At 42.0% G+C, this 17,244-nt stretch overlaps 1 protein-coding gene across 1 annotated transcript in view; it reads left to right on the forward strand.

Moving 5' to 3' along the window:
- Positions 1-17,244, forward strand: part of Ern1 (endoplasmic reticulum to nucleus signaling 1) — a 91,067-nt gene that overhangs the window by 18,695 nt on the left and 55,128 nt on the right. The window contains exon 2 of the mRNA XM_075990343.1: positions 12,161-12,281. Within this exon, the coding sequence (XP_075846458.1) occupies positions 12,161-12,281 (121 nt within the window). The remainder of the gene's footprint in view (positions 1-12,160; positions 12,282-17,244) is intronic.

Consider the following 17,244-nt stretch of genomic DNA (forward strand, 5'->3'; position numbering starts at 1 on the left):
TGGCTGGTTAAAATGATTTCTGCTGTTGAAGTAAGCCAGTAATGTGTGTTTCCTTATGTACGCTGAAAGAGTAACTGCAGTGAGCATGGCTGTATCCTAATCATTTTATGAGACTTTTTTTTTTTTTAGATAATTAGAACTGGGCTGGTCAGCTGGGTGGTGGTGATGCACACCTTTAACCCCAGTACTTGAGAGGCAGAGACAAGTGGATCTCTGTGAGTTAGGACTTGCTCCATACCTACTGGGAAACCCTGTCTCAAAAAACAAAACAAAACAAAAAACAAACAAGAAAACAACCAAAACTGGGCTGGTCAGGAGGCCTATTCTACAATGTGGTGGCTACAGCTAGTAGCAATATTTTGTGTTTATGATTGTTTTTAACTCCTTCTGTTCTTTATTACATTTATTTATTAATTAGTTATGTGTGTGTGCATACCTATTTATGCATGCATGTAGAGGCCAGAGGACAATTGTGGATTCTCTCCTACCGGCATGTGGGTTCCTAGGATTGATCTCAGGTTTTCAGGCTTGGCAGCAAGTGCCTTTACCTGCTGAGCAATCTTGCCTGTCCTTGAAAATTGTTAAGAGACTAGATATTAAATATTCTTACCGCCGGGCGATGGTGGCGCACGCCTTTAATCCCAGCACTTGGGAGGCAGAGGCAGGTGGATCTCTGGGAGTTCGAGACCAGCCTGGTCTACAGAGCTAGTTCCAGGATAGGCTCCAAAGCCACAGAGAAACCCTGTCTCGAAAAACCAAAAAAAAAAAAAAATATTCTTACCATATACACACAAGATGAAATGTAAAGTAATGGATTTGTTAATTACATTTAGTTTGACTATCCATTCTATAGTGTTTATCAAAACATGTACCCTTTAAGTCTGTAAGTTTTAATGTCATTTAAAACATAATTTTTTTAAATTATGAAAAGGTCTGGATTGGTGTGTACTGTAAGAATTTTTTTTAATTTATTTATTCATTATGTATGCAGTGTTCTGCAGGTCAGAAGAGGACACCAGATCTTACTACAGATGGTTGTGAGCCACCATGTGGTTGCTGGAAATTGAACTCAGGACCTCTGAAACAGCAGGCAGTGTTCTTAACCACTGAGCTATCTTTCCAGCCCCTGTAAGAATTTTTTTTATGACGGTTAAGGAAGGCTATGACTTTTTGTAATATTATTCCCTCACACTTACATGGATAGCAGGATCTCAGGAATTTTCATCTAGAATTTAAAAAAAAATACCTCACTCTGGGGGCTGTAGAGATGGCTTAGTGGGTAAGAGCACTTGACTACTCTTCCAGCCAGGTTCGATTCCCAGCACCTACATGATGGCTGACAATCACTTGTTACTACAGTTTCAGGAAATTCAGCGCCATCTTCTGGCCTCCTTAAGTACTAAGTATAGGCATACATGCAGGCAAACTCACATACACATTAAAAAAAACAACTACCCTGTCTAATTTGCTATGCTGTTTGGTATAGTACATATCTTTAAGAGATTCTATAAATTCTATTTTAGTCTTCTTAGAAAGATCTAACCTTATATCAAAGCAGAATGCTGATCCCATCTATCCCTGTAGGATTCTAAGGGGAATTTCAGACCTGAAATAATTTAGGCTTATGGCTCTCAGGGAACTATGATTTAAAGTAGTAAAATTATAGTTTAGGGGCAGTGAGTGAAAGACCAGATTGGGAGGTGGAGCCTTGAGCCGGCCCTGTGTCTATGGTTAACTGTCTGTGGTGCCTTGGGCAAGTCACTTCACCTCTGTGGGCCTTGATTTCTTTTCCTGTGCAATGAGAGGGTTGGGAGGTGATCTGTTAGTCCTTTCATCTCAAAAATTATATATCTCAGTAGCATAAGCAGCTCTGCTGTTTGGTCTGTGTTATGTGGAGCCACATGATTAAATTAATCCAGCTAACTGGAAAAAGGAAAATGGTGCTGTAGACCTAGTTGGTAGAGGTAGATAATTTGCCAATGTATTTCAGACCTGGGGATTCTTCTGGGGTCTGGCCAGGTATCAGAGCCAGAGTATTTCATGCTGTTTAACTTTTATCATAATGCTTGGCAACATCTGGCAAGTGTAGGTGGCAATTATGTCATAAATACAGTTGTTTGTAGATAATTTAAATTTAACTAGAGCACTTACCCACTTTCTCTTTGACCTCTTCCCTTTCCACTCCCTCTGCCCCAAGGAATCTCTAAGGAAGTATAAAGAACGAAATTGACAGTTTCAGATTATTATCAGGACTGAAAATTTTGCTGTGTAATTGAGACTTATTTTCCCTTTGGGGTTTCCACTGAGAACGTCTTAATAATAGGTTAAGCTGTACATGAGTATCCATATTCAAGAGGAGTTTGACTCTTTAGAAGTAAGGCTGGTGCATCTTACAAATCTGTAGTCTGACCAGCTCTTTGTTAGTCTAGTTTGAGGTGGTTCTCTTTCAGGATAAGTAAACCTGGCAGGTTTTACAAGATCTAAACTGCAGTTACTTCTCTTTAGTGAAGACAACAAAATACAGTGGTAAAACCTGCGTGCTAAGGCTCAGGTGCTAAATGATCATGCCACCTTGGGTTTTGGTATCTATAAAATGAGTGATTTGGTCTAGCGACCCAGTACTCCTCAGACATTTCATACTACTCCTGGGATTTGATACCACCCTAAGAACAAGGCTTTGTTTTCTCGTCTATAGTGTGGTAAAGGGTTTCCTGAAGCATTTTTCTGGCAGAGTGTGGTGGAACGACCCTGAAGACAAGTAGAACTGCAAATGATTGAACTTGGACTGAACCTCAAGCCCTACAAGTAGTTATGGAAATACAGTCCCCTATTGTGAAAGCAGCCACCTTTGTGCTCAGGAATAAAGTGGACTTAGGAAGTACCTTTTATCAGATCTGGTAAAGCAGAGGAGTAGCCTGAACTGAAGAGTTGTAACTGTCTCGGGTGGTGGTTAATTACACCACACCCTAAAGTTGCCACAAGTGCTAGTTTAACTCTCTTACATGTGTCACTGGAAGCCACACGGTGTGTTCAGTTAGGCCTTGCTCTTTACTACATCCCAGCTAAGACACCTGACTCTCATCCAAAGCAAATGTCATTGTTACCTTTACTGACACACTATCAGGAAATATAACAGTCAAGGGGCTGGCTAGAAGGAACTGAATGGTTGATGGATTATTGCTGACACCACAGGGAAACTCTGCATGATAGAATTTTGAATGATTTAAGATTATTCTGAAATCCTTAAAACTAGACATGAGGAAGCTAGAAAAGTCTCATATCAGTGTTCTGATGTCAGCAGGCCTTTATAAAGGCAGATCTTTTACTAGAGAAGTTAGCCATTTCTCTAGGCTGTGCAAGAGGCTTGATTCTCTGAGGGTCCTGTGGGCTTTCTTTGGTATAGAGGGATTTATGTAATGAATTTGTGCTCTTACCAGACACTGATTTCTGTTTTACGCTGCTGTTGTGAATTCTTTTTTTTGTTGTTGTTGTTTGTTTTTGTTTTTTCGAGACAGGGTTTCTCTGTAGCTTTGGAGCTTGCTCTGGAACTAGCGCTTGTAGACCAGACTAGCCTCAAACTCAGAGAGATCCGCCTGCCTCTGCCTCCTAAGTGCTAGGATTAAAGGCGTGCGCCACCACTGCCCGGCATGAATTTTTTGTTGTTGTTTGTTTTTTGAGACAGTTTCTCTGTGTAATAGTGCTGGCTGTCCTGGAATTTACTTTGTAGACCAGACTGGCCTCATACTCAGCTGAGTGCTGGGATTAAAGGCATTGAGCCACCATGCCTGACTCTGAATTCTTTTCTAAAAAATATTTTTTTTTAAAAAAAGGAAAGCATAAAAAATATTTTGTTTATCATTATTTGTGTGTGGGGGGCACATGTGTGGCGGTCAGAGGACAACTTGTAGGATTTGGTTCTCTTCTACCCCTTGGGTCCTGGAGATCAAACTCAGGTTGTCAGGGTAGGTGTCAGGTGCCTTTATCTGCTGAGCCATTGACTGGTCCAGCTGTTATGAATTCTTGATGGCTTTTTGGTCTTTGTTGGGCACAGTCTCTTGCTATGTGATCAAATGACAAAATAATTGAATTCTGCATAGGATAAGGTTGTAACTGGAGGTTTCTCTCCTGCCCGCCAGTTCTCACAGATGCTTATGAAATAATCATTTGGAGGTTTAATATTAATTATAATTGTTTGGCCAATGGCTCAGACTTTTTCTGGCTAGCTCTTACATTTGAATTAACCTATTTCTCTTAGTTTATATTTTACCACTCAGCTGGTGGCTTGTTACCTCACATCTTGATTTTCTGGTGCCTGCTGGCAGCTCCCCTGATCCTGTCTTCTTTCTCCCTGTCTCTCTGCTTAGATTTCCCAACTAGCTGTATTCTGCCCTGCCATAGGCCAAAATAGCTTTATTCATCAACCAATAAAAGCAACATGTATTTGCAGTGTACAGAAGGACACCTCACATCATAAGGTGGCTTGTTGAAGTGCATGCTGAACAGGGTTACAGTGAGGCTCCTTCTGCTGTTGAAGGCCAGGGATAAAAATATGCTGGTTTAAAAGATGTATAGTTTGAGCCAGGCAGTGTGGTGCACACCTTTAATCACAGCACTCGGGAGGCAGAGGCAGATGAATCTCTTGAGTTTGAGGCCAGCCTGGTCTACAGAGAGAGTTCCAGGATAGGCTCCAAAGCTGCACAGAGAAACTTTGTCTTGAGAAACCAAACCAAACCAAACCAAACAACAACAACAACAAAAACCCTCAGAAAACAAAACAAAGATGTACAATTTGGATTTAATTAATTTACATGCACTTAAGTAATTACAAAATAGTGGGTTTTCCCAGGCAGTGGTGACACGCGCTTTTAATCTCAGCACTGGGGAAGTCTCTTAGTTCAAGGCCAGCTTAGTCTATAGAGTGAATTCCAGGACAGCCAGGACTACAACCCCTGTCTAAGAAAAGTGGGTCTTGATGAGTGAGAGTGCACGTGTATGTGTGTGTGTTGTGTTGTGTGTGTGTTTTGAGGTAGTTTATTTTTTATTTTTTTTGGTTTTTCGAGACAGGGTTTCTCTGTGGCTTTGGAGCCTGTCCTGGAACTAGCTCTGTAGACCTGGCTGGTCTCAAACTCACAGAGATCCGCCTGCCTCTGCCTCCCGAGTGCTGGGATTAAAGGCGTGCGCCACCATCGCCCGGCTTTGAGGTAGTTTATAAACAGACAGAAATCACAGTCCTCTTTTATGCTCCAGTCTTATAAACAAGGTAGTACAATTTGCATCAAGCATAGATCACTTTGGAAAAGGTCATCTGATTTGAGGTGCTTCAAAGGCTGCGTATTTCCAAAGTGGTTTCTGGTCATCTTGAATGAGAGGGGCTATGAGGACAGAGCCTAGTGTCTTTGGGATGTTCAGTTTGAGGGTAGACTAAAATACCTGCCCCTGTTATTTTCAACCATTAAGGATTTCCTGATTGTTTACTTTCTAGAAACCATCTTCAAACTAAGAGTATATATGTATAGTTTTAAATATCAGTTAGTTTCCAGATAGCATAAAGCGGAGGTAGGTTTGACCTTTTACCATTTTCTTTTTTTTTTTTTTTGATTTTTCGAGACAGGGTTTCTCTGTAGTTTTTGGTTCTTGTCCTGGAACTAGCTCTTGTAGACCAGGCTGGCCTCGAACTCACAGAGATCCGCCTGCCTCTGCCTCCCGAGTGCTGGGATTAAAGGCGTGCGCCACCACCGCCCGGCCCCTTTTACCATTTTCAAGTCCTCTGGAAACTCTCATGTATAGCTGTAGGGTCTGTTTCTGCTTTTCATCTGTTGCAGAAAAAAATATTAAGTACTAAAGGCTGGAATGGCTAGGCAAAGGTAATGGACATGTTCATTATCATGAAGCAGTATTTTTCAGTGTTCTGGTACAAATAGTTCTCGGCTGTGATCAATATCACAGAAGGCATCTAGGAGCATATTTATTCATATTAGTTATAGCAACTATATTTAGAGGTAGGTATTTTTATGTTTAAAAAAATGCTGAAGGTCTGGGAAGGTAGCTCAATTGGTAGATTGTTTCCCGAGTACAAATGAAGCCTTATGATCTTCAGCACTACCTAAACCAGGCAAGATTATCACTGGCTATATAGAGAATCAAAGGCCAGCCTGGGCTTTGTAAGGACCTATTTCAAAGGGAGGGATAAATTATGTTTGAGGTTTTGAAACATCAGGAAATTTATAATGCGTATTTATCTTATGAGAATATGATAGGCTACATAGTGAAACCCCATCTCAAGGGGAGGGAAGCGGGGAGGAGAGAGAAAGAGAGGATTTTAATGGCTCCCCAGGGATACCCAATTTGAATCATTTAAGAGCAAAACCTGCCAAGCTTGGATGAGGGTCATGAGGTTACTGTGGACATGTAACCGACAGCTAGAGCTCAATGACTAATCCAGCTTCTCTCCAAACCTCATGTTTTTTTGCTTGCTTGTTTGTTTTAACAGACTTAATTCACTTTATTTTTCTTGTCTAAAACCATTATGTGGTGGCCACAGCTGAAGCCTGGGTCCTCTGAACGGAGACTCTGGTGCAGGTTTTCACAAGATGGTCGGTGAATTCCTGATAAGGAGACTTGGTGAACACAGTCTCTTTCCAGAGGTCAGGGTCAGGTAGCTGTAGGTCTTAGAGGTGGCATCAAAGGTGGCCTTGGCAAAGTTGCCCAGGATGGCATTGCAGCCCCTGACTGATGTGTAGAAGTTACCGATATAGGAGCAGAGTATGCCAGGGCCTCTGGAGGCAGGGTTGAGACACACCAACATACTTTGTCACTTTGCGTGGAACAATGTGAGACTTGCCAATCTTGTTCCCTCAGTAGCCTCTCTGCATCTCTGCAATGCAAACCTTTACCAAGATGAGGACCCCTCTGAAGGCAGTGGCTACCTCCTTGGAGCACTTAACACCAAGACCAACATGACCATTGTAGTCCCCAGTAGTGACAAAAGCCTTGAACCTGGTCCGCTGGTCAGCCCGAGTCTGCTTCTACACTGGCATGATCTTTAGACCCTCATCCTTTAGTGATGTGCCCAGGAAATCTCAATATCTCAGGTTCCTTAATGGGGAAGGGACCAGGTAGATCTCCAGGGATTGATCTTCATGTCCTTAACCAGGCGCCCAGCTTGGGGATGGGGATTCACTCCTTGAGCTTTATCTCCATGAGCCCCACAGCCTCGACTATGACTGGCCCTGGCTCCTAAGACTACTGCCTCTGGGGAAGCCTCCTGGGCCTTCTAATCCTGGCCCCTGGTCCTGCAGACCCTCCCACTGCACCAGCATCATCTACCATTTGGTTCACACCCCCTACCCCAAGAAGAAGCAAACCTCATGTTGTTGAGATCTTTAGAAGACTATGCTAGTTGTATGATGAGTGCCAGTCAACCACAGACAATTGCCTTTTCTGTGTTTCCAAGCTATTCAAACAAGGTAGATGGCTTTGTCTCCCTGCTAGTAGTAAAGTAGCACTAATGTTCAAGTGTTTTCAATTCTACTACTGTGATGAGATATTTGGGACATTTTCTATGCTGCAATGAAGGCTTCAGTAATAGTACCAACTCTTTTATTCTTCTAGATGCTCAAAATCTGGGAGACTTCTGCCTCTCTAAACCTTTGTTCCTTTTGGTAACTACTAATAATCAAAGGTGGCAGAGTTGCCTAATATCCTGAAATTGAAACTGTGCTCCCTGAACTCAGGTGCTCACATAAGTGCTGTTAAAGGTCAGCTTCTCTCTGATCTGCAAACTTGTGTGTTTTAAGAAAATGGAGGAGAAAATGTTAGTGCTATAATTTTATAATATTTTCTTTATCTTTTTTTCTTTTCTTCTTTTTTTTTTTAGATTTATTTATTATGTGCACAGTGTTCTGTTGGCTTGAGTGTATACCTGAAGGCCAGACAGATGGTTGTGAGCCACCATGTGGTTGCTGGGAATTGAACTCAGGACCTCTGGAAGAGCAGGCAGTGCTCTTAATCACTAAGCTATCTCTCCAGCCCTATTTTCTTTATCTTTTCTTTGTCCCTTTGTTTATTTAATTTATTTACTTTGGTTTTTCAAGGCAGGGTTTTTCTGTGTCCTCAGATAGTACAGGTACCACCACCCTTGAGGCTTCTGTTGTTTCCTCCTTAGTCCATTTTCCGGGTTCTGGTAGAATTAAAAGCAGGCTTTAATTCTTCCTCAAACTCCAGGCCCTGCACAGATAACAGATCCTTTAGGTAGCAGGAAAGTTGGCTCTTTCACCCCTTCCAGAAAGAAGGCCACTCCACATCAAGCAAAGGCTGCACCTTCTGCCCTCCAGGCCAACACTCCAGGGGATGAGCCATGTTCTGGCAGCTGCTCCAACATCACCCCCACTAGGTACCTCCAGTGGGTCCCCCCTAGAAAAAGGAATGCAGGGCCTGGAATACTTGTCCTGTTACCTCAGGCTGCCCCAAAGAGAACCATCAGGCCCTGTCTTTTAAGGTTCTTAAGAGAGTGAGGAGGCATTCTGAATCAGGCCCCGTTCACAAGTAGCTGCACAATCCTTTTTTTAAAAAAAAAAAAATACGAAAAGACAACTATACTCATATTCTAAAAGAGTATTTATGCCCAAATTCATATGTTACAGTTTAAGCAAGCATTGTTGGTCTGTTTAAATTCAACATGCTCCCCTCCAACACACATTGTAGAACTAGGTAATGTGTGGGATAGTGACCAAAAAACCCCAAAAAAACTCATTACAAAAGTGTGGCACAAAATGGGCCCCGTCTCAACAGGGAAGATTTATCTAGGAAATTACCAATTGTCGTACACATATGTGGGTGCATGTGACAGATCCTATGAATCCCGTGGCGAGGGTACAGGGCTTAGCAAAGCCAGAGGACACAGACAGGACTCTATCCTGTACCATCAGAACCATAGTGCACACCAAGTTTTGGGTTCTGTATTTTTCACTGGATAATATATGAGCAACTTTCTGTATCATAGAGTTAAAGTCTGTGTTAATACACATGAAAAATTTGTTGTTGAGCCATGTCTCAGTTTGTTGCAGCTTTTTTTGTTTGTTTTGTTTTGTTTCTCGGTGTAGCTTTAGAGCCTGTCCTGGAACTTGCTCTCTAGACCAGTCTGGCCTTGAATTTACAGAGATCCACTTGCCTCTGCCTCTCGAGTGTTGGGTGTTAATCCCAACACTCGGCTTTTTTAAATATTAGAAATTTGAGTCTATTAAGAAAGTAGCCAGGTGGCAGTGGCGCAAGCCAATAATCCCACCACTCTGAGGCAGAGGCAGGAAGATCTCTGTGAGTTCAAGGTCAGCCTGGCCTACAGAGTTCCAGGACAGTCCCCAAAGCTACACAGAAAAACTGTGTCTTGAAACCCCCCCCCCCAAAAAAAGTATGTCATTGTGCCCAGAGATTTTTTTCATATCAGAAATGTTTTCTTTAGGGTATAGAAGTTGAATTGAAATATAGGATCTGAACTATGCTTTCCCATAGGACCATTTGAGGGGAGGAAGGGAACATGTGTATGTGTGTGTGAGCGTATGTGGAACAAGGGGGAATGAGACTAATGAATATAAGTACAGTGACACACATGTAAAAATATCGAAGAACCCTGTTATTTTGTACTCTTTAAAAATTATTTTTAAGAAAAGTTATATTAACGTTTCTCTTTGCTACTAGCAATGGATAATAAAGATAATTTTCACAGTCTTTAGATGTGAAATTGTGTGTACGTGTGTGGGTATGTGAACACAGGTGCCTGTGGAGTGCAGAGGTACAACTCCTTTGTAGCTGGAGTTATGGCAGTTGTAAGCTGCCCAATGTGGGTACTGAGAACCAAACTCGGATCCTTTGTGAGAGTAGTAGGCAGTCTTAACTGCTGAGGCCCTCTTTAGATTTTTTTAGATTTTTTTTTTTTTAATCTCAGTTTTCACTATAGGGAATTGAACTCAGGGCTTCATACATGCTAGGTAACTGCTGTGTATTGAGCTATATTCCTTGCTTTAAAATGGTCTGTTTTAATATTTTTATCTTGGGGGTTAGAGAAATGGCTCATCAGCCTGCCCTTGCAGAAGATCCAAATTGGGATCTTAGCACCCAAATGACAACTCAAAACCCTCTGTAACTCCAGTTCCAGGATTCAGGATTCATTGCCTTTTTCCTGCCTCTACAGACAACAGGTACCCATGTGTTACACTTATCTACACATGTAGGCAAAACATTCCTACATTAAAAAACACAATTTTAAAAAATCTAAAATTAAATAATTTTTATTTATTAATTTATTCATCCATTTATTTATTTAGGCAGAGCCTTGTTATGTTGCCCAAGCTAATCTTTTACTCATAATCTTGTTGCCTTCTCCTCTAAAGTGCTGGGACCACAGGTATGAATCACCATGTCTGGCTCTCTGTTGTCACAATTTATTGAACGAAAAAGATGGATTTTAAATTATATTTTGATTATGAGGAAAAGTTTGGAGTTAGGCTTTTTGTCAATTTCTTCAAAAACAGCTTCAATTTTTTTTTTAAATATTTATTTATTATGTATACAATAGTCTGTCTGTGTGTGTGCCTGCAGGCCAGAAGAGGGCACCAGACCTCATTACAGATGGTTGTGAGCCACCATGTGGTTGCTGGGAATTGAACTTAGGACCTTTGGAAGAGCAGGCAATGCTCTTACCCTCTGAGCCATCTCTCCAGCCCAAACAGCTTCAATTTAATATGATTATAAATTACACTGAATCTTGATACTTTTTTTTTTTTCAAGATAGGATTTCTCTCTATATATATGTTGTCTGTCCTGGAACTCACTCTGTAGATCAGGCTGGCCTCAAACTCTGAGATCTGCCTGCCTCTGCCCCCCTACCCCCACCCCAGTTCTGGAATTGCAGGCACATGCCACTACCACCAGACAGAGTGCACTGCTTTTTAAAGATTTGAAAATTTTTTTTTTTTGGTTTTTCGAGACAGGGTTTTTCTGTGGCTTTGGAGCCTGTCCTGGAACTAGCTTTGTAGACCAGGCTGGTCTCGAACTCACAGAGATCCTCCTGCCTCTGCCTCCCGAGTGCTGGGATTAAAGGCGTGCACCACCATCGCCCGGCTTGAAAATATTTTTATTTATTTGTTTGTTTGTTTATTTTGATTTTCGAGACAGGGTTTCTCCGTAGCTTTTGGTCCTGGAACTAGCTCTTGTAGACCAGGCTGGCCTCGAACTCACAGAGATCCGCCTGCCTCTGCCTCCCGATTGCTGGGATTAAAGGCGTACGCCACCACTGCCCGGCTGAAAATATTTTTATTTACATATACGTGTGTATGTATGTATGTGCCACATGGATGTGAATGCCCATGGATTCCAGAAGAAGACATCAGATCCTCTAGACCTGGAGCACAAGCAGTTATGAATGCCCAATATAGGTGCTGGGAGTTGAACTAGGGTCCTCTGGAAGAACAGGGAGTGCTTTTAACTGCTGAGCCATATCTCCAGCCCAAGAATATTGATATTTTAGCACATATAATATCTATATAACAAAGGTTGATTTCCTATTTTACTTTAAATGTATTCCTCTAGTTTTTTGCTTAAAAAATCTTCTGGCAGATGAGAAAGTTATTCTTTTCTACTAAGGACTCTTATAACATGCCAAGGTTTTCTAGTGTGAAATAGACCCAAGGGGAGGAAGCCAGAAAGCTGGTCAAACTATCCTCTCCCCCTGCCCCCCATTTCAGGGGACGTTGTCCATAGGTTGTTTCAGACTTTTTTGTCATGTTAGATTATAGACCTGTTGGTTTGTGGGAAGGATCAGCACTTGGATAAAGTAACTCAGCTCTTGTCTGGACATGTGCCCTTGGATGAGATTTTAGGCCCTCCAATCTCAGTTTCTGTATCTGGAAGATAAATGATCATATAAAGGATGAATTTTGTTTTTTTCGAGCTAGGGTTTCAATGTATAACAGTCTTAGCTGTCTTGTAGACCAGGGTGGCCTTGAACTCACAGAGTTTAATCCCGCTCCTGAGTGCTGGGATTAAAGGCATGCACCACCACCACCTGGCATGAAGGATGATTTTGGGGTGTTTGTGATTATTGTGATTATCCATGCCCAGGGTGAAGGAGTGGATTGACATGAAGCTACTGTCTGTCTCGTTGCAGAGTTTTGGAAGTGCCAGCACAGTAACACTGCCTGAAACCCTGTTGTTTGTTTCAACCCTGGATGGAAGTTTGCATGCTGTCAGCAAAAGGACAGGCTCGATCAAGTGGACTTTAAAAGAAGGTAATTCAGATTATCCTTGAGTAACATAGAAACTTGCTTAGCTGCTGCCAGGTAAATATTCCAAAGGAAAATGGTTACATGTTGTTTAATAAGAAAGGAGCATGAGCTAAAAAGAGGAAAAGGTTTTCTACTTAGAGAGTAACTTTACAGCCTAAACTTTTATGATTCTCTACTGAATGCAGCAGATGAAGAAATATCTTCTCTTTTATGCTTCATTGCTTTTGTCCAGATGCTGAAAAGTCTAGGCTTTTCTATTAATAGCTCTGGCTGTTTTCTGAAGACCTTTTGCATTAAATGTGTTAAGTTCTAATGATCGGAATCTTGTAATCATAATTATAAGATATCTTCACAACCTTTTAAACTACTCACTTGTTTCTTATAGAGCCTGAAATAACCATGGCCTGTAAGATTTGACATTCACTCAGCTTAACCACATTACTGAGTTGTTGAAATGAGGCTTGTTTCTCATTTAACCTCATCTTACTATCATTGCCTTCTGACGGTAGTCAGTAATCAGTGGTGGGGAGCTCCACAGCTGGAGAATTCATCCTACTTGATTTCTAAAGCAGTCTTCCCAGACAAACTGTGCCCATCTCGGATTCAGGGATGTTCTGTTAGTCTGTCCATTAGTAAGCCTTATTTGGTCTAATTCAGGTCTGACCGGCGTGTTTCCTTTCATCACTTCTCCACGGCTTATTATCTTCATGAGCACAGCTTCAGTTTCTCTGATAAAGCAGTCTTCCAGATGGAAAAATATTGTCGTATGTCAGAAAGTCCCACGTCATTTTGTCAGTACTGTGCAAACCTGCTTGAATGCTCGAGTCATCCTGCCCCACCTGTTTGGGCTCTGAATGTAGCAGCAAGAACTTCAAGGCACCCGAAGAGCCACCAGCACAATAAGAGTTGCCAAAAGATGATTCTGTGTGCTGTCTGGTTTTGTAGGCTCTGAGAACTCATGTGTACAGTCTCTCCTGTAGCTGAGAGAGGAAAGAATTTTTTCCTATTTTTTTTTTCATCCCATTTAATGTGTGTTAAGAGAATATCCCGGTTTAATTCCCTGCACCCACATGACAGCTTACAACTGTCTGTAACTCCAGTTCCAGGGACACCCTCACAGAGATATATATGCAGGCAAACTACCAGTGCACATGAAATAAAAATAAATTAAAAAAAAAAAGAGAGAGAGAATATCTTAGCCTGGAAAAGATACTGTATGGAACATAAAGGAAAAGGGAGACCTTGTCCTCAAGGTGCCATAGTTTGATAGCGAGCAAAGACAGTTTCAGTGTAGAGCAAGGTTCTGTGACTGCTCAAGGGAGGTTCTGGGCACAGGATAGGCTGGTCACTGATGGTTTCAGAGGTAGGCATGATTTGGGGGAGCAGGGTGGGATTTCATTTGGGATGGAGGCCTGACAGAGCAAAGGAGGGTTGTAGGATTTGGGGGAAAGGGCTGGCGCATTCAGCAGAGTCTGGAGATACTGGAGGTGGAGAGGTCCAGAGCCACAGAGTGTGTTGAGCCTGACTGATTCAACAGGAAATCGGGAGCTATTAGCATGTTTGAATATGAGTGACTCATCAAACGTTCAGCTTTCAGGTTAATCAGCAGTAGCCTGTGTGGGAAGACTTGAGATAGAAAAGCAACCTGAAAACAGAGTGGGGAAGAGCCATGGATAGATAGAGTCAATAGAACCCAGCTACTAATTAGCTAAGAAGCTCAGAGAGGAATTGTTTTTGCTTTTAATTTTATATGTGTGTGTGAATTTTTTTTTGATTTTTTTTTTTGAGACAGAGTTTTTTTCTGTAGTCCTGGATGTCCTAGAGCTCCCTCTATAAATTAGGCTGGTCTTGAACTCACAGAAATCCACCTGCCTCTGCCTCTCAAGTGCCTGGCCACCACCCTGCCCTTTTCTCCTGTTTTATTTCCTTGCTGTGTCTTTAGGGTCTATAACAGGGTCTAGCTACTTCATGATATAGTTTTATATTAATAGTTTAGATATGCTAATTTTGAAATATTTAGTTATAACCATAGATTAAAATTTTATTGTCAACTCATAGTATCAATGTGTTATATTAATATCTTTGTACAGAAATATAAACGGAAGCTACTGCTATCCAGGACTTATTTTAATTTTAAAATGTAGTTCTGCTGGGCTTGGTGGTCTATATCTATAATCCTGTCACTTAGAAGGTCTAGGCTGAAAAAAGAAAAAAAAAAAAGGTCTAGGCAGGAAATCAAGAGTTCAAGGTCATGCCTAGCTAAAAGTGGAGTTTGAGGCCATTCTAGACTACAGAAGGCCCTGTTTCAAACAAACAAACAAACAACAACAATAAAAAACACATATTACCCCTCCACAGCTCATTCTTTTATATATATAATTTTTTTATTTTTATTTTTATTTTATGTGCATTGGTGTTTTGCCTGCATGTTTGTCTGTGTGAGGGCGTCAGATTTTGGAGTTACAGACAGTTGTTAGCTGTTATGTGGGTAATGGGAATTGAACCTGGGTCCTCTGGAAGAATAGTCAGTGCTCTTAACCACTGAGCGATCTCTCCAGCCCCTCACAGTTCATTTTTTAACAATAAGAGTTACAACATAGTAGATATTACTTTAAATGATTAGATCTTAAATAAATATTACTAACTGTCCCTCAACCCCAACCCCACACCCAAAACAAGGTTTCTCTGTGTAACAGAGCTCTGGCTGTCCTGGCATCTGCCACCACCGCAAAGCACACTAACCCATTCTTAAGTGTTATTTAAAAATTTCTCTCTGCCGGGAGATGGCAGACACCTTAGTAGGAGGCAGAGGCAGGTGGGTCTCTGTGGGTTCGAGGCCAGCCTGAGCTACAAAGAGAGTTCCAGGACAGCCAGGGCTATGTAGAGAAATACTGCCTCGAAAAAACAAAGGGGGGGGGGAGGCTGTCCTCGAACTCATAGTGTGGGAGTGGCACTATTAGGTAGTATAGCCTTGTTGAAGGAAATATGTTACTGTGGGGGTGGACTTTGCTCAAGCTACCCCCAGTGTGGTACACAGTCTCCTTCTGCTGCCTGCAGACCAAGATATAGAACTTTCAGTTCCTTCTCCAGCACCATGTCTGCCTGCACTCCATCGTGGTTCTTCCATGATGATATAAATTAAACTTCAAACTGTAAGCCAGCCCAGTTAAGTGTTTTCCTTCATAAGAGTAGCTATTGTCATGGTGTCTTTTCACAGCAATAGAAACTCAACATAGATTCTTAAGCTCCAGTGTAATGGTATGTGACAGTGGGGACTTTATGAATAGCATAAAGATAAGACTCCACACCTGCATTAGTGTTCTTATGAGAAGAGAAGGAGAGACCTGTGTATGAGTCTGTTTGTTATTTGAGAACATAGTGAGAAAATGTCTCTAGTCATGAAGAGAGTCCCCCACAAGAGCCATGCTGAACCCTGATCTCAGAATTCTAGCCTCTAGAACAAAGAAAAATAAATGTCAGTTGCTTAAGTCCCTCAGTCTGTGATGTTTTGACAATAGAGCAGACTAGGGCACCTGGCCTCCAGTTTGAGGATCAGCAGGTGCCAATATGGAATGAGACTGAACTGATGGGGCTAGGAAGAAGTTGAGACATCAGGCAGCAGTGTATTACACGTGTCCACACAAGGGAGGAGGTCTTAGACCTGCCCTAGGTCTAAGACAGTGGAGCTGGTAGGAGAAACCTGAGTGCAAGCATAGGCCTTCAGCCCATCAAACTGGTGTTCTTCAGAATACGTATTTGGGACTCCATTTCATGGTTTCTTAACTGTTTACTTTTTTCAGGATCTGAAACTTACACATATCCCCCCTCCCCCATTTCCACACTGGTTTTTGGCAGGTACAGTTGTTCCTCAACCAAACACATGTTGCTGTTCCCAGAAATAGAGGTGTCTTGTGCCAAAGTGGAGAATTATACCTAGTAGGGAAAAAAATGAAGTGTATGGGTTTGGGGCACTAAGGTGAATTGTGACATTTTGCTTTTAGGTGTAGTCTTCCCACACCTGGTTTTGTGCTGCAGCAACCCCTGTCTGCCTTTGAAATCTCCCCAGTGATTAGGTTCGTGTAGGTTCCATTTCTGCAGCTTTAAACCAGACACCAACTGTTTGCAGCTCTGCTCTACATCAGCTTTACAAAGCTTGTGTTCTACGCAGTTGAACAGACTCTTTAATATTCCCAGGACTGGCTTAGGGCTCCTTGTTCGCTCCGTAAAACACTCACTGCTGCTGCTTTTTGACATTCAGATCTTCATCAGATTACCCATTTCACTTTAGTAGCCCAGCTATATTTCCTTCCATCTCTTTTTCAATAATGGTGGATACAAAGGACTGGGTCCAGTTTAGAATCATTCTTACTAATCATATATTCTTACTAAGTATGCAACATGGCTGCTCTCCCAGCTAGACTCCCCTGGTGTCCTGTGAGTGGTTAATATTGGAACAAAATCACTTAATTGAAATTTGAAGGCAGTCTTAAACAACTACATGAATTTCCTTTTCTTACCTTGGTCCTTTCTGTGCTGACAGTCATGATCCATGAGTCTAGAAGCTAGAGTGATGCTCTTCTGCTATCCCCTTAGAGTTCAGTTGGCCACAGTCCGGTTGTGCAGGTACAGGAAGTACCTTCTGAGTCTGACTGTTACTCCTCTAAGTCCCCAGTTCTAGGTCATAACCAGGCTTGTGACGTCCATCTCCTAGATTATGTGGCAGTCACTCTTCACTGTCCCTGTTATGCTGCCCCCAGTGCTCACCACCTGTGTCCATGTAGGGAGTGTGCATAGAAAGAAGTAAAGGAAGGGAGCATGCGCATCCTTGATGGACATTTCAGCTACGGATACCCTACCACAGCCAGTCTGAGAAGCACTGGCTCATGCTGTCAGGTCTGAACTCATAGTATTGCCTACGAGACCCATCAGTCTGGTTTACCCGTGCCTCTAGCCTCACTTCTGGCAC

Source organism: Microtus pennsylvanicus, chromosome 11 (genome assembly GCF_037038515.1).
Source record: "Microtus pennsylvanicus isolate mMicPen1 chromosome 11, mMicPen1.hap1, whole genome shotgun sequence".
Taxonomy (NCBI): Eukaryota; Metazoa; Chordata; class Mammalia; order Rodentia; family Cricetidae; genus Microtus; species Microtus pennsylvanicus.